At 47.6% G+C, this 18,650-nt stretch overlaps 1 protein-coding gene across 2 annotated transcripts in view; it reads right to left on the minus strand.

The window, feature by feature from the left end:
- The window catches only part of smg6 (SMG6 nonsense mediated mRNA decay factor), a 422,171-nt gene that overhangs the window by 14,548 nt on the left and 388,973 nt on the right, over window positions 1-18,650 (minus strand). For both annotated transcript variants that reach the window (XM_070856878.1, XM_070856877.1), the window contains one exon: window positions 65-276. In XM_070856878.1, the coding sequence (XP_070712979.1) occupies window positions 65-276 (212 nt within the window). The remainder of the gene's footprint in view (window positions 1-64; window positions 277-18,650) is intronic.

The following is an 18,650-nucleotide window of genomic DNA, read 5'->3' on the forward strand; positions in this document are numbered from 1 at the left end:
TTAGGGGGGGCGGAAGGCGCGAAGGTAAAGGAGGGCTGTATCACATTCGCATTACTGCAGTTACCTGCTGCCCGGTGGTATCCTCACTCCGGAATGCAATCGACTCTAGCTCGTTGCCTCTGCTGGTTAGAGCCCGCAGACATAAGTCACGGGATTGAAACTTCTGTTCCAGGAAGTCGATGGCTTTCTTGGCTCTCTCCTGCACCAATTTGGCATGATTTCCACCATGGTAGTCTGAGTCCTGGCCTTTCGCCAGGCCATCCAGTTCATTAATCACTGAAACATTAAACAGCACAGATAGTCTGTCAATTCTACATCCAGTATTTGAAAAGGCAGGAAATTATCCAAAATTTCATTATATTAACACTTCCAGTTTGAGACTACACAGACACAGTGAAATCTTCCCAAAATATATATCGAACCAACCAACACAAGTGAAATGACTGCAGATGTGCAGCACCCAGTGAAGTGACTCGGCTCACTTCACCCAAGCAACACTGAACTTCAGCTAGTACCCACAGGCACTGTGGCAAGGGGCTACCAAGGTATTCAAAGCTCTTGCTCACCCTGGCTGCTTAACCCTTTGACAGAATGAATAACCATAACCAGTACACTCCCGCACCCAGAGGTTCAAAACACACAATTGCTGAAGGTACACAGAACCCCAGTGAGTCAGTGTCTGAAAGAGATTAATAGCAGGTTGATGGGTGAGGCTCCATCAATGAGGAATGGGCAATAAATGCAGGCCTTGCCATTGATGCCTACATCCCGGAACGAATAAAAGAAAAACTGATGGAGGGTCTGACTTGAAACATTAATCTGTTCTCGTCTTTCCCGGTGCAGCCTGCTGTGTATTCCTAGCATTTCCTGTTTTCACTGAAGATTTCTAAATTTTTTTGCTGGTGAAATACCCCCAGGCATCAGCAGCAAAATAGAAATAAATACAGAAAATGCTGGAAATGCTCAGCAGGTCAGGGAGCATCTATGGAGAGAGAAACAGAGTTAATGTTTCAGGTCGATGACCTTTCGTTAGAGATGTGACAGATTTTAAGCAAGTAGAGAGGCAGGGAAAGGGGGAGGGGAAGAAAGACCAAAAGGGAAGGTCCGAAGGATCGAAGACAGGAGAGATGAAATGACAAAGCGATGATGGTGCAAAGCAAAAGGAGATGGTAACGGGACAAGTAAAGAAACAAAAGCTGGGTCTAGAGGGGGTGTAAATGGGAATGGCAGAATCAGCAACAGTTGCCGTGTGAAACAATACAGGCAGGGCTTGTGATCGGAAATTGTTGAACTCGATGTTGAGCCCAGAAGGCTGTAAAGTGCCTAATCGGAAGGTGAGGTGTTGTTCCTCGAGCCTGTGTTGAGCTTTGTTAGAACAGTGTAGGACGCCGAGGATGGAGTGGGAGTAGAGCGGAGAATTAAAGTGACAGGCCACTGGAAGCTCGGGAGCACGCTTACGGACTGAACGGAGGTGTTCCGCAAAACGTTCACCCAATCTGCGTTTGGTCTCCCCAATGTGGAGGAGACCACATCGTGAGCAGTGAATACAGTATACTACATTGCAGGAAGTACAAGTAAATCGCTGTTTCACCTGGAATGAGCGTTTGGGGCCCTGGATAGTGGGAAGGGAGGAGATAAAAGGGTAGGTGTTGCATCTCCTGTGTTTGCACGGGAAGATGCCGTGGGAAGAGGGGGTGTTGTGATGGGAGCGGTCCTGTCGGAATGCTGAAAGGGGATGGGCAGATGTGTTTGATGGTGGGATCACGCTGGAGGTGACAGATATGGCAGAGGATGATCCGTTGAACGTGGAGGCTGGTGGGGTGAAAGGTGGGAACAAGAGGAGCCCTATCAGAGGAAGAGGAAGGGGTGAGAGCAATAGTGCGGGAAATGGAACAGACATGGTCGAGGGCCCTGTCAATCACGGTGGAGGGGAATCCTCGAGGAAAAAGGAAGACATATTGGAAGCGCTAGTATGGAAGGCCGTGACACCAGAACAGATGTGATGGAGACAGAAAAACTGGGAGAATGGAATAGAGTTCTTACAGGAAGTGGGGTGGGAGGGAATGTAGTGCAGGTAACTGTGGGAGTCAGTGGGCTTATAGTGGATGTTTGTCGATAACCAAGCCACTGAAATGGAGACAAAAATCGAGGAGGGAAAGGAAGAGTCAGAGATGGACGGTGAGGGAAGGGTGGAAATTGAAAGCAAAGTGAATGACATTTTCGAGTTCAGGGCGAGAACAGGAAACGGCACTGATACAGTCACCAATGTGCTGGAAAAAGAGGTGATGGAGGGGACCTGAGGGAGGACCGGAACAAAGAATGTTCCACATATCCTACGAAAAGGCAGGCATAGCTAGGATCCATGACCGTTCCCATAGCAACACATTTAATTTGGAGAAAGTGAGTGGAGTGAAAGGGGAAGTTGTTCAATGTGAGAACAAGTTCAGTTGGGCGTAGGAGGGCGGTGGTGCATGGGGACTGGTTGGGCCTCTGCTCGAGGAAGAAGTGGAACGCCCTCAGGCCGTCCTGGCGGAGGATGGTGTAAAGGGATTGGACATACACAGGGAAAATGAGACGGTTCGGGCCAGGAAAGAGGTGGAAGGCGTCGGAAGAGTCACGGATGCAGGTGGGAAGGGACTGGACAAAGTGAAAGAAAAAGAGTCAAGATAGGAAGAAATCAGTTCCGTGGGGCAAGAACAGACTGAAACGATGGGTCTACCAGGGCAGTCCTGTTTGTGGATCTTAGGAAGGAGGTAGAAGTGGGCTGTGCAGGATTAGAATCATAGAAAAGTTATAGCACGGAAGGAGGCCATTCGGCCTGTCGAGCCCGTGCCGACTCTCAGCTAGTCCCACTCTCCCGCCCGTTCCCCGTGGTCCTCAGTAGTGGTACTCAGTAGGATAATGGGACTGAAGGCAGATAAATCCCCTGGACCTGATGGCTTGCATCCTAGGGTCTTAAGAGCTGTAGCAGCAGGGATTGTGGATGCTGTCATGTATGTAACCACAATGTAACACCACTGTATTACTGTATACACTCAACATAGATGCACACCTTGAATACAAGGGGTGAACTTGTGGGAGACACTCCTTACCTGATCACACAGGTATAAAAAGGGAGGTCCCACGCAGGGTCAAGGTCTTTGGAGTCCTGTGAATAAAGAAAGCAGGTCACAGAGTGACCTTGTCCCCAGAATGTGCCTCGTGTGGTTTCATACTGTAGAGTAAGGACTTTACATTGGTGACGAGAAACGGGAATTCATGACCCATGAGAATGGCCACCGGTAGCACAGAGGAACGGTACTGTGTTGGGGAAGACTGGGATGATTTTGTCGAGAGGCTTCAGCAGAGCTTCGTTACAAAAGAATGGCTGGGGGATGCAGCGGCCGACAAGAGAAGGGCTCATCTCCTGACCAGCTGCGGACCAAAGACTTACACGCTCATGAAGAATTTACTAGCACCTGAAAAGCTGGCGGACAAAACCTTTGAAGAACTTAGCAAATTGATCGGGGAGCACCTCAAACCGGCGAGTAGCATACACATGGCCCGACACAGATTCTACACCCACCAACGTCGTGAAGGACAGAGCGTACCGGATATCATAGCGGACCTCCAGCGTTTGGCCAGCCTCTGTAAGTTCACAGACGCCTGCAGGGGGGAGATGCTAAGGGACTTCTTTATCGAGGACATCGGTCATGCGGGAATTTTCCGCAAATTAATTGAGACCAAGGATTTGACCTTGGAAGCGACGACGTTGATGGCTCAAACTTTCATGGCGGGGGAGGAAGAGACGAAAATAATATACGCGCGCAATTCTGCCTCTAACGCGGCGATGGATCAGGGAGTCAACATCATCAATGCGACTCAGAGCCCTGCAGGCAGGCAGGGGCAGTCCGACACTCCCCAGGCAGCAATAGACCCCCCCAGAGTAGGACTTCAACAGAGACAATGGCAGGCTGAACGGACATTCACGCCATCACAGTGGACAATGTGGCCCGGGACGGTTCCATTAACACCCACTAATAGGGTACTTAAGAGCAGTCAAAGGGACAGTCAGCGCGGAATGCCTGGCCATAGTCCCTTTGTTCCCAACAATGGAAACTTTAACTCATGCTGGAGGTGTGGGCGAAAACACTCGGCCAGATCTTGCAGATTTCAACAGTTTGTCTGCAGGATCTGCAATCTCAGTGGCCACTTAGCTCGAATGTGCAGGAAGCCTGCAACCAGACTAATATATGAGGCAGATGGACCAGAAGAGGGTTCTTTGAGGCAGGATGACTTTTGGGGCAAATCAATGGACGCCGAGGTTCAGCGGGTCCATGTGGCGAATATTCACAGTTCATACACCAGAACGCCACCAATGATGTTTCTATTGCTAGGGGGATCAAGGAGTATGGCGAGAAAGCAGGAATGGGGTACTGAAGTTGAATGTTCAGCCATGAACTCATTGAATAGCGGTGCAGGCTAGAAGGGCCGAATGGCCTACTCCTGCACCTATTTTCTATGTTTCTATGTTTCTATGGTGAGGGTTTTATTAAATGGTATCCCAGTACACATGGAGCTGGACACTGGGGCCAGCCAGTCACTCATGGGTGTTCAGCAATTTGAGAAGTTATGGCCACTTAAAGCCAGTAGACCCAAATTAGCACGTATTGAGACACAATTACGGACTTACACTAAAGAAATCATTCCGGTGCTAGGCAGTGCAATGTTGGCTGTCACACACAATGGGTTAGTGAATCGGCTGCCACTCTGGATTGTCCCTGGCAATGGTCCCGCACTGTTGGGGAGGAGCTGGTTAGCCAAGATGAACTGGGAATGGGGGGATGTTCACGTAATGTCATCTGTGGAGCGAAGTTCGTGCTCACAAGTCCTACAACAATTCGATTCACTATTCCAACCTGGCGTCGGGACTTTCAAAGGCACTAAAGTAGTAATACACATCACCCCGGACGCCAGGCCAGTGCACCACAAAGCCAGAGCGGTACTGTATGTGATGCGGGAAAAGATCGAGAGTGAATTGGACCGGCTGTTGAGAGAGGGCATTATCTCGCCTATTTAATTCAGCGACTGGGCAAGCCCCATCGTTCCCGTCCTAAAAGGGCTTGGCTCTGTCAGGATCTGTGGCGACTACAAGGCCACCATCAATTGGGTGTCCCTACAAGATCAATACCCGCTCCCGAGAGCGGAGGACCTCTTCGCCACGCTGGCAGGCGGCAAGCTGTTCACCAAGTTGGACTTCACTTCAGCCTATATGACCCAGGAACTGGCCTACGAATCTAAACTACTGACCACCATCACCACGCACAAGGGACTGTTCGTTTTTAACAGGTGCCCATTTGGCATTCGATCAGCGGCTGCGATTTTTCAACGAAACATGGAAAGCCTGCTTAATTCCATTCCTGGAACGATCGTATTCCAGGACGACATCCTCATCACGGGTTGAGACACCGAGGAACACCTCCACAACCCGGAAACATAGAAAATAGGTGCAGGAGTAGGCCATTCGGCCCTTCTAGCCTGCACCACCATTCAATGAGTTCATGGCTGAACATGCAACTTCAGTACCCCATTCCTGCTTTCTCGCCATACCCCTTGATCCCCCTAGTAGTAAGGACCTCATCTAACTCCTTCTTGAATATATTTAGTGAATTGGCCTCAACTACTTTCTGTGGTAGAGAATTCCACAGGTTCACCACTCTCTGGGTGAAGAAGTTTCTCCTCATCTCGGTCCTAAATGGCTTACCCCTTATCCTTAGACTGTGACCCTTGGTTCTGGACTTCCCCAACATTGGGAACATTCTTCCTGCATCTAACCTGTCTGAACCCATCAGAATTTTAAACGTTTCTATGAGATCCCCTCTCATTCTTCTGAACTCCAGTGAATACAAGCCCAGTTGATCCAGTCTTTCTTGATATATCAGTCCCGCCATCCCGGGAATCAGTCTGGTGAACCTTCACTGCACTCCCTCAATAGCAAGAATGTCCTTCCTCAAGTTAGGAGACCAAAACTGTACACAATATTCCAGGTGTGGCCTCACCAAGGCCCTGTACAACTGTAGTAACACCTCCCTGCCCCTGTACTCAAATTCCCTCGCTATGAAGGCCAATATGCCATTTGCTTTCTTAACCGCCTGCTGTACCTGCATGCCAACCTTCAATGACTGATGTACCATGACACCCAGGTCTCGTTGCACCTCCCCTTTTCCTAATCTGTCACCATTCAGATAATAATCTGTCTCTCTGTTTTTAACCACCAAAGTGGAAGAGGTACTACACCGACTGGACCGGATAGGCCTGCAACTCAAGTAGTCTAAATGTGTTATTAGCTCCTGAGATTGAGTTTCTGGGCAGGAAGGTTGCTGCAGATGGGATTCAGCCCACCGAATCCAAAACAGAGGCGATTCGACGAGCACCCAGGCCCTGCAACACATCGGAGTTGCATTCATTCCTGGGACTGTTGAACTATTTCAGGAACTTTCTGCCGAACTTGAGCACGTTGTTGGAGCCGCCACACGATCTCCTGTGTAAGAGTTGCAATTGGTTTTGGGGGGGACTGTCAGGAACGGGCTTTTGTTCGGGCATGAAACTTACTTTGTTCAAACAAGTTGTTGACCCTGTACGACCCCTGTAAAAAATTGGTTCTGACATGTGATGCACCGTCCTATGGGGTTGGGTGCGTGTTGCAGCAGGGCAATGCTGAGGGTCAACTTCAACCTGTGGCTTATGCCTCCTGGTTGCTCTCTCAAGCAGAACTGGGATATGGGATGGTCGAGAAGGAAGGGCTTGCATGTGTCTATGGTGTAAAAAAAAATGCATCAGTACCTCTTTGGTAGGAAGTTTGAATTAGAGATGGACCACAAGCCATTAACATCCCTGTTGTCAGACAGCAAGGCTGTCAATGCCAACGCATAAGCTCGCATACAGCGATGGGCTCTCACGCTGGCTGCTTATGACTACTCCATCCGGCATCGGCCCGGCACTGAAAATTGCGCTGACGCGCTCAGCAGGCTCCCACTGGCCACCACTGAGGGGCCAGCAGAGCAAAGCGCCGATATGGTCATGGCTGTCGATGCCTTTGACAGTGCAGGCTTCCCCCATCACAGCCCGCCAGATCAAAATCTGGACAAACAGAGATCCTCTCCTATCCCTGATTAAGAAATGTGTCCTGACTGGGGATTGGGCGCCCGCACACGGAGCATGCCCTGAGGAGGTCAGACCGTTCCACAGGCGGATGGATGAGCTCGCCATCCAAGCCGACTGCCTACTATGGGGCAGCCGGGTAGTTACGCCCCAGAAGGGCAAGGAGGTATTCATCAGGGAACTCCACAGCGAGCACCCAGGCATTGTGCTGACGAAGGCCATTGCCCGGTCACACGTTTGGTGGCCTGGAATTGACTCAGACCTGGAACACTGTGTTCGCAGGTGCACGACGTGTGCCCAGCTGGGTAATGCCCCCAGGGAGGCCCCGCTCAGCATGGTCATGCATTCATGTTGACTACGTGGGCCCGTTCATGGGAAAGATGTTCCTTATTGTGGTAGATGTGTACTCGAAATGGATCGAGTGCATCATTCTGAATTCATGCACATCATCCACCACCGTGGAAAGCCTACGTGCGATCTTTGCAACCCATGGCCTGCCGGACATCTTGGTTAGTGATAATGGCCCATGTTTCACAAGCTACGAATTCCGAGAGTTTATGTCGGGCAATGGCATCAACCACATCAGGACTGCGCCGTTCAAGCCGGCCTCCAATGGCCAGGCGGAATGTGTGTTCCAAATCATTAAGCAAGGTATGCTCAGGATTCAAGGACCCTCCCTACAATGCCGCCTATCGCGTCTCCTGCTGGCCTATAGATCCCGACCGCACTCGCTCACGGGGGTCCCGCCCGAGGAGCTACTAATGAAACGGACACTCAAAACTCGGTTGTCCCTCGTTCACCCAGTCCTGACCGACATAGTTGAGGGCAAGCGCAAGTCAGAAAACGAGTACCATGACCGTAATTCGAGGGGGAGATGTATAGAAATAAATGATCCTGTATTTGTCCACAATCACACCATGAGGCCCAAATGGCTTGAGGGCACTGTAATTGACAAAGAGGGGAATAGGGTCATCGAGGTAAAACTCAACAATGGCCAGATATGCCGCAAGCATCTGGACCAAGTAAAAAAAAAAGGTTCAGCACTGACACGGAGGAACCTGAAGAAGACCATGAGATGGAGCCCACAACACCGCCAGTGAACGAGCAACAAGAGCAATCAGAAGAATGCACAGTCCCTGCGGTCAGCCCGGACAGGCCGGAATCACCACAGGTGACAGACACTCACGTCAGTGTCCAACAACCAGAGCCCCAACTGCGGCGCTCCACGAGGGAGCGTAGACCACCTGAAAGACTAAACCGAATGTCCCAAAAAGACTTTGGGGGGGGGGAGGTGATGTCATGTGTAACCACAATGTAACACCACTGTATTACTGTATACACTCAACCTAGATGCACACCTTGATTACAAGGGGTGAACTTGTGGGAGACACTCCTTACCTGATCACACAGGTATAAAAAGAGAGGTCCCACGCAGGGTCAAGGTCTTTGGAGTCCTGTGAATAAAGAGTTAAGGTCACAGAGTGACCTTGTCCCCAGAAAGTGCCTCGTGTGGTTTCATACTGTAGAGTAAGGGCTTTACAGATGCATTGGTTGTAATTTACTAAAATTCCCTGGATTCTGAGAAGGTCCCAGCAGATTGGAAAACTGCAAATGTAATGCTCCTATTTAAAAAAGGAGGCAGAGAAAAAGCGGGAAACTATAGACCAGTTAGCCTAACATCTGTGGTTGGGAAATTGTTGGAGACCATTATTAAAGAAGCAGTAGCAGGACATTTGGAAAAACATAATTCAGTCAGGCAGAGTCAGCATGAATTTATGAAGAGGAAGTCATGTTTGAAGATATACGAGCATGGTGGATAGAGGTGTACCGATGGATGTGGTGTATTTAGATTTCCAAAAGGCATTCAATAAGGTGCCACACAAAAGGTTACTGCAGAAGATAAAGGTACGCGGAGTCAGAGGAAATGTATTAGCATGGATAGAGAATTGGCTGGCGAACAGAAAGCAGAGAGTCGGGATAAATGGGTCCTTTTCGGGTTGGAAATCGGTGGTTAGTGGTGTGCCACAGGGATCGGTGCTGGGACCACAACTGTTTACAATATACACAGATGACCTGGAAGAGGGGACAGAGTGTAGTGTAACAAAATTTGCAGATGACACAAAGATTAGTGGGAAAGCGGGTTGTGTAGAGGACACAGAGAAGCTGCAAAGAGATTTAGATAGGTTAAGCGAATGGGCTAAGGTTTGGCAGATGGAATACAATGTCGGAAAGTGTGAGGTCATCCACCTTGGGAAAAAAAACAGTAAAAGGGAATATTATTTGAATGGGGAGAAATTACAACATGCTGCGGTGCAGAGTGACCTGGGGATCCTTGTGCATGAATCCCAAAAAGTTAGTTTGCAGGTACAGCAGGTAATCAGGAAGGCGAATGGAATGTTGGCCTTCATTGCGAGAGGGATGGAGTACAAAAGCAGGGAGGTCCTGCTGCAACTGTACAGGGTATTGGTGAGGCCGCACCTGGAGTACTGCGTACAGTGTTGGTCACCTTACTTCAGGAAGGATATACTAGCTTTGGAGGGGGTACAGAGACGATTCACTAGGCTGATTCCGGAGATGAGGGGGTTACCTTATGATGATAGGTTGAGTAGACTGGGTTTTTACTCCTTGGAGTTCAGAAGGATGAGGGGTGATCTTATAGAAACATTTAAAATAATGAAAGGGATAGACAAGATAGAGGCACAGAGGTTGTTTCCACTGGTCGGGGAGACTAGAACTAGGGGGCACAGCCTCAAAATACGGGGGAGCCAATTTAAAACCGAGTTGAGAAGGAATTTCTTCTCCCAGAGGGTTGTGAATCTGTGGAATTCTCTGCCCAAGTAAGCAGTTGAGGCTAGCTCATTGAATGTATTCAAGTCACAGATAGATAGATTTTTAACCAATAAGGGAATTAAGGGTTATGGGGAGCGGGCGGGTAAGTGGAGCTGAGTCCACGGCCAGATCAGCCATGATCTTGTTGAATGGCAGAGCAGGCTCGAGGGGCTAAATGGCCTACACCTGTTCCTAATTCTTATGTTCTTATGTTATGTTCTTATAAATTTGCTGGAATTCTTTGAGGATGTAACAAACTGGGTGGATAAAGGGGAAACCAGTGGATGTGGTGTATTTGAACTTCCAGAAGTGTCAAGATGCCACATAAAAGGTCACTGCACAAGATAAAAGTTCACGGGGTTGAGGGTAATATATTAGCATGGATAGAGGATTGGCTAACTAATAGAAAACAGAGAGTCAGGATAAATGGTTCATTCTTGGGTTGACAATCAGTAACTAGTGGGGTGCCGCAGGGATCAGTGCTGGGACCCTAACTATTTACAATCTATATTAACGACTTGGAAAAAGGGACCGAGTGTAACGTAGCCAAGTTTGCTGACGATACAAAGATGGGAGGAAAAGCAATGTGTGAGGAGGACACAAAAAACCTGCAAAAGGACACAGACAGGCTAAGTGAGTGGGCAAAAATTTGGCAGCTGGAGTATAAATAGAAAAAAATTGCATAGTGCTGCAGTACAGCGGGACCTGGGGGTACTTGTGCATGAAACTCAAAAGGTTAGTATGCAGGTACAGTAAGTGATCAGGAAGGCCAATGGAATCTTGGCCTTTATTGCAAAGGCGATAGAGTACAAGAGCAGGGACGTCTTGCGACAGTTATACAGGGTATTGGTGAGGCCACACCTGGAATACTGCGTGCAGTTTTGGTTTCCATATTTACGAATATGGGTAAAATGATGGAATCAATTATTAAGGATGTCATAGCAGTGCATTTGGAAAGAGGTGACATGATAGGTCCAAGTCAGCATGGATTTGTGAAAGGGAAATCATGCTTGACAAATCTTCTGGAATTTTTTGAGGATGTTTCCAGTAGAGTGGATAAGGGAGAACCAGTTGATGTGGTATATTTGGACTTTCAGAAGGCGTTCGACAAGGTCCCACACAAGAGATTGATGTGCAAAGTTAGAGCACATGGGATTGGGGGTAGTGTACTGACATGGATTGAGAACTGGTTGTCAGACAGGAAGCAAAGAGTAGGAGTAAATGGGTACTTTTCAGAATGGCAGGCAGTGACTAGTGGGGTACCGCAAGGTTCTGTGCTGGGGCCCCAGCTGTTTACACTGTACATTAATGATTTAGATGAGGGGATTAAATGTAGTATCTCCAAATTTGCGGATGACACTAAGTTGGGTGGCAGTGTGAGCTGCGAGGAGGATGCTGTGAGGCTGCAGAGCGACTTGGATAGGTTAGGTGAGTGGGCAAATGCATGGCAGATGAAGTATAATGTGGATAAATGTGAGGTTATCCACTTTGGTGGTAAAAACAGAGAGACAGACTATTATCTGAATGGTGACAGATTAGGAAAAGGGGATGTGCAAAGAGACCTGGGTGTCATGGTACATCAGTCATTGAAGGTTGGCATGCAGGTGCAGCAGGCGGTTAAGAAAGCAAATGGCATGTTGGCCTTCATAGCAAGGGGATTTGAGTACAGGGGCAGGGAGGTGTTGCTACAGTTGTACAGGGCATTGGTGAGGCCACACCTGGAGTATTGTGTACAGTTTTGGTCTCCTAACCTGAGGAAGGACATTCTTGCTATTGAGGGAGTGCAGCGAAGGTTCACCAGACTGATTCCCGGGATGGCGGGACTGACCTATCAAGAAAGACTGGATCAACTGGGCTTGTATTCACTGGAGTTCAGAAGAATGAGAGGGGACCTCATAGAAACATTTAAAATTCTGACGGGGTTAGACAGGTTAGATGCAGGAAGAATGTTCCCAATGTTGGGGAAGTCCAGAACCAGAGGTCACAGTCTAAGGATAAGGGATAAGCCATTTAGGAGCGAGATGCGGAGGAACTTCTTCACCCAGAGAGTGGTGAACCTGTGGAATTCTCTACCACAGAAAGTTGTTGAGGCCAATTCACTAAATATATTCAAAAAGGAGTTAGATGAGGTCCTTACTATCAGGGGGATCAAGGGGTATGGCGAGAAAGCAGGAATGGGGTACTGAAGTTGAATGTTCAGCCATGAACTCATTGAATGGCGGTGCAGGCTAGAAGGACCGAATGGCCTACTCCTGCACCTATTTTCTATGTTTCTATGAAAGGATATACTTACATTGGAGGCAATTCAGGGAAGGTTCAATCGGTTGATTCCGGAGCTGAGTGGGTTGACTTATGAGGAAAAGTTGAGAAGGTTGGGCCTCTACTCATTAGAATTCAGAAGAATGAGAGGTGATCTTATCAAAACATACAAGATAATGAGGGGGCTTGACAAGGTGAATGCAGAGAGGATGTTTCCACTCATGGGAGAAACTAGAACTAGGGGCATAATCTTAGAATAACAGGACGCCCATTTAAAACAGAGATTAGGAGAAATTTATTTTCTCAGAGGGCTGTGGATCTGTGGAATTCGCTGCCTCAGAGATCTGTGGAAGCTGGGTCATTGAATAAATTTAAGATAGAGTTTGACAGTTTCTTAACCAATAAGGGAATAAGGGGTTATGGGGAGCGGGCAGGGATCGTATTAAATGGCGGAGCAGGCTTGAAGGGCTGGATGGCCTACTCCTGCTCCTATTTCTTATGTCCTGCAATTTTTTTCCTTCAGATACTTATCGAACTCCGTTTTGAAAGATAAAATTAAGTCTGCCTCCACCAGTCAGGCAGTGCATTCCAGATACTAACCACTCGCTGCGTAAAAAAGTTTTTTCTCACGTGGCCTTTGGTTCTTTTGCCAAACACCTTAAATCTGTGTCCTCTGGTTCTCGACCCTTCCACCAATGGGAACAGTTTCTCGCTATCTACCCTGTCCAGACCTTTCATCATTTTGAACACCTCTTTCAAATCTTTTCTGCTCTGAGAACAACCCCAGCTTCTTCAGTCTATCAACGTATCTGAAGTTCCTCATTCCTGGAACCATTCCCATAAATATTTTCTGCACCATCTCTAAGGCCTTCACATCCCCCCTAAAGTGTGGTGCCCAGAATTGGACACAATACTCCAGTTGGGGCCGAACCAGTGTTTTATACAGGTCCATCATCATTTCCACACGTTTGTACTCTACACCTCTATTTATGAAGCCCAGGATCCCACAACCCTTTTTAACCATTTTCTCAACCTGCCCTGCCACCTTCAATGATTTGTGCACATATACCTCCGGGTCTCTCTGTTCATGCATCCCCTTTAGGATTGTACCCTTTATTTTATATATCCTCTCATTCTTTCTACTAAAATGTATCACTTCACACGTTGCTGTGTTAAATGTCATCTGCCCCGTGTCCGCCCATCCCACCAGCCTGTCTGTGTCTTCCTGAAGTCTGTCCCTCTCCTCCTCACTGTTCACTATACTTCCACGTTTTGTGTCAGCTGCAAATTTTGAAATGTGCACTGTGCACCCACATCCAGGTCATTAATATATATCAGGAAAAGCAGTGGTCCCAGTACCGACCCCTGGGGAACACCACTGTATACCTTCCTCCAGTCCGAGAAACAACCGTTCACCACTACTCCCTGTTCCCTGTCACTGAGCCAGTTCCGTATCCATGCTGCCACTGTCCCTTGTATTCCACGGGCTTCAACTTTGCTGCAAGCCTGTTATGTGGCACTTTATCAAACGCCTTTTGGAAATCCATATGCACCACGTCAACCGCATTGTCCTCATCAACCCTCTCTATTACCTCATCAAAAAACTCAATCAATTGGTTAAACACGATTTGCCTTTAACGAACCCGTGCTGACTTTCCTTAATTAATCCACACTTGTCCAAGTGACTGTTAATTTTATCCCTGATTATTGCTTCTGAAAGCTTCCCCACTACGAGGTTAAACTGACCGGCCTGTCGTTGCTGGGTTTATCTTTACTCCTTTTTTGAACAAGGGTGTAACGTTTACAATTCTCCAGTCCACTGGCACCACCTGTATCTAAGGAGGATTGGAATATTATGGTCAGTACCTCTGCAATTTCCTCCCTCAGCATCCTAGGATGCATCCCATCTGCTCCTGGCGATTCATCTACTTTAAGTACAGCAAGCCTTTCTAATACCTCTTCTTTATCAATTTTTATTCTATCAAATGTCTCCACGACCTCCTCCTTCACTATGTCTATGGCAGCATCCTCTTCCTTGGTGAAGACAGATGCAAACTACTCATTTAGTACCTCAGCCTATCCTCTGCCTCCGTGCGTAGGTCTCCTTTTTGGTCCCTAATCGCCCCACCCCTCCTCTGACTACCTTTTTACTATTTATATGCCTATAAAATATTTTGAGTACCTTTTATATTGGCTGCCCTTCTATTCTCATGCTCTCTCTTATTTTCTTTATCACTTCTCCTCTGACCTTCCTATATAAGCCTGATTCTCAGATGTATTTGCAACCTGACATCTGTCATATGCACTCTTTTTTCAGCTTCATCTTGCTGCTATCTCTTTCGTTATCCAGGGAGCTCCGACTTTAGTTGCCCTACCTTTCCCCCTCGTGGGAATGTACCTCGACTGTACTCGAACTATATCCTCTTTAAAGGCAGCCCATTGTTCCATTACAGTTTTGCCTGCCAATCTTTGATTCCAGTTTACCCGGGCCAGATCTGTTCTCATCCCATTGAAATTGGCCTTCCCCCAGTTAAACATTTTTCCTCTAGATTGCTCCCTGTCCTTTTCCATAGCTAATCTAAACCTTATGGTACTATGATCACTGTTCCCTAAATGTTCACCTACTGACACTTGTTCCACTTGAACTACCTCATTCCCCAGAACCAGATCCAGTAATGCTTCCTCCCTCATCGGGCCGGAAACTTACTGATCAAGTTCTCCTGAACACACTTCAAAAAGGGTGAGGGGTCTAGGTAGAACGAGAATTCTGAAAATGGGAGAAAGGGCCAGCTGTGCGGGGGGGGGGTGGGGGGGTGGGGGGGGGTGGAGGGGTGGGGGGGGGTGGGGGGGTGGGGGGGTGGGGTGGTGGGGGGGTGGAGGGTGGGGGGGTGGGGGGTGGAGGGTGGGGGGGTGGGGGGGTGGAGGGGTGCGAAGAAGTGGGCACGGAGACGAAGGTGACGGAAAAAGTACTCAGCTCCAAATTCAATGTGATGGGGGCGTAAGGAGATGATGCTCAGGACCTTGTTGAGGACCGATTGTTCGGGGTCAGAGAGCGGAAGGTCAGCAAAATAAAAGGGGATTATCCAGACACAAGGCTTGTTACTTTCAAGGCTAAGAGCAGGTCAAGAATGACTGACAGATGTTGGCTAATCAGCCTTCTGTCAATCCACAAGTGCAAAAATCTCTCTCAGTTACTGGCACATCGCCTCGATTTTGTTATTGCCAAGTTACGATGGCGAAAAACTTGTAGCCAAGTTGGTCCAAAAAGCTGAGAGAAAAATGGGAATCCTCAAAATGCACTTGGTGCTGTATCTGGCAGCAGCAAAGAACAAATCCACTCAGAGATAGAATATTGTGCCTTCCTTGGCTGCTCTTGGACTCACTACAACCCAAAGTCATCAAGACCAATAGACTGGACAAAGACTGTTCACTCCGTGCGAGAAATCACCCTCTACCGCACTGAAACGTTGACAGAATGTCAGTGGTCTGCAAGACCATGTCTGGACCAGAGTCTCAAGAGCTGCTGGCACAACAGACAGACCTCCTTCCCTATACCAGAAACACAAGAGCTGCTCTCAACACAGTGCACAGAGTCCACTCATCCCCTCTCCTGCCGTGGAACTCCCTACAGACTGCACGGTTACCTGGACTTCTGGCCATTGTATGCAGAATTGAACACTGGTCAAGCGAGGGGTTTTTCAGCTTGCAAAGATTTAGGTTACAGAAATTCACCGGGCTTGCTCCTGCCACTCACCAATTCTAAAACTTGCTGGGCGGCTACCACCAGTCAGTTTCAAGGAGACACTTGTACTCACACAGGTTTGCCCCGTCTGCTGCCTATTATGTGCCCCAAACACATAATTGGCCACTAAAAAATAATAGTATTAAAAGGCTGCAATTAGTACAGGCGGAGTGGGCTGGATGGTGAGTGAGTTAGACACAACGTCCTTTCACCTCCGGAACCACGGTTCAAACCCATCCCACACTGATTGGGTGAAAATCTCCTTTTGTTGGCTTTAAGACTCCTACCTGAAATTACACTGGACAGAATCTCTAATTCAACTGTTGCATTTGGTTTTGAATCTAAATAGTCAACCTTACTCAGCGAGGCCGCAGGATAGCTGGTGGTGGGAAAAGGAAAATGTCACACCTATAAGGTTAGGGTGGTACAAATTGTTGGGGCAGTGTAGAGGGAGAGTTACTCTGTATCTAACCTGTGCTGTACCTGCCCTGGGTGTGTTTGATGGGACAGTGTAGAGGGAGCTTTACTCTGTATCTAACCCCGTGTTGTACCTGCCCTGGGAGTGTTTGATGGGACAGTGTAGAGGGAGCTTTACTCTGTATCTAACCCCGTGCTGTACCTGCCCTGGGAGTGTTTAATGGGACAGTGTAGAGGGAGCTTTACTCTGTATCTAACCCCGTGCTGCACCTGCCCTGGGAGTGTGTGATGGGACAGTGCAGAGGGAGCTTTACTCTATATCTAACACATGAATTACATTGGCTCCCAGCTAATGGAATTGAAAATTCTTGTCCTTGTTTTAAAATCCCTCCAAGCCTCACCCCTCCCTATCTCTGTAACCTCCTCCAATCCTACAACGCTCCGAGATCTCTGCGCTCCTTCAATTATGGCTTCTTGTGCATCCATGATTTTAATCACTCCATCATTGGCGGCTGTGCCTTCAGCTGTTAAAGCCCTAATCTGTGGAATGCCTTCCTAAACCTCTCCGCCTCTCTACCTCCTTAAAACCTCTCTCTTTTACTGAGCATTTTGGTCACCTGCTCTCATGGGCCGTAATTTGCAGCCCCTACGGGCGCATACGAGGTGCGCATATGCCCATAAGGGTTGCGCAAGTTCCGAGATTTTGTGCACAAAGTAAAAGCAGGCATAAGGCTTGCTTTTACCAACGTAAGAGTTAAAAAAAACCCCAGAAAAATAAAATGTTATCATTTATACATTAAAAACCTGTACAGTAAGGTAAGTTTATTTTTAGCTCCTTTATAACATGTAAATTTCTTTTTCAAAAAATTAAATGTTTGTTTTAGATATTTAATGAAATGTCATCTTAATTAATTTTAAATAAGTGATGTTTTTTTGAATTTATTTGAAGTGTAGAGGTGTTTTTTTTGGTATTACCATTCCCATACATACGTAATCCCCAGAAGCATGAATGGGGATCCCCTTCTTTTATTGGTTGGGCCAGCCCACGTAATCCCAGGGGTGCTTGCGAAACGCGTGCGCCCCCGAGGCATGTGGGCCTCTACCCGCGGGTACCTGGGTTGTGAATCTCCCGGACCACCAGGTGTGCGGGCATTTTATTTGCGGATCAGAGACATTTCCCTGCGGGAAGCCTCCGACTGCAAATTCAGGGCAATATCTCTTTATGTGGCTTGCCTTTTGATAATGCTCCTGTGAAGCGTTTCGGGTCGTTTTACTGCGTTAAAGGCAGTGTGTAGATGTATGTTGTTGTTCACCTGACCTGGGACTGTTGGGTACCTGAAATCAAACCTGCTCCCTTCCCCAGCACGGAAACTCTAATGTTGAAATAAAAGCTGAAGAAAAGATTCCATTCAGCCATCCTCACTACACAACATACTCCGTGGTGTGGTGGCAGTGACTTTCACAGTGGTGCCGGGTACTCAGGATGGCAAACAAGCTAGCTCAATCTAAGGTCTGTCCACTTCTCGAGGGAAATCCAAAATAGATCAATATAGTTTTCCAGATCCTATGATATCATATAATTTGAGCATTAATCTCTGCTGTACATGGGGGGAAATTTAAACAAGCATCTCATCAATTTGATTTGGCTTTGCACTTAAAGGCTTAAGTTAAGTGAGGCAGATGGGGAGACGGGCTCCTGCTATGGTGCCCTGATTGAATCAATTTAGCTGCCTGCAGTTATAGCTTTCTTGTCACTAATTTGAAACAGGTGAACAATTTGTTAAAAGTATGATCTAAAGATCTGGGGCGAGGGCAGTACTTTAGAAAAATGACAGATTGTTCTCAGGGAATTAGACTGGCCTTTGTCAATGTCAGATTACATCTGAATCAAACTACAACACTGGGCAGCTATTGTGTTACACTTCGAAGCATTCATTGTGGGTCTAAATCCAGCACCTTCACATTGCAGGCACCTGTATATGTTTAATGGCTGCCTCCATTGCACTGTCACATCAGATCAAGGTTCTGCCAGACCATTAAGATTCAGATTCCACTTTCTGGGGTATCCGTCATCACTGAACAATCAGTTTAAAATGTGCATCACATTTTGCTTGTATTCTACTCCAAAGGAAGAAGATTTCGGCTCTTTGGGAGTTGTTTCCTGTGAAAGGGTGAGCTGCTATTATCATAACGGGGTGAATAGACAAAACTGGGAAATCAACCCACAAAAGGATTGAGCGCTTCTCCGGGAGGGCTGGCCACA

This window comes from Pristiophorus japonicus, chromosome 16 (genome assembly GCF_044704955.1).
Source record: "Pristiophorus japonicus isolate sPriJap1 chromosome 16, sPriJap1.hap1, whole genome shotgun sequence".
In the NCBI taxonomy this organism is placed as follows: domain Eukaryota; kingdom Metazoa; phylum Chordata; class Chondrichthyes; family Pristiophoridae; genus Pristiophorus; species Pristiophorus japonicus.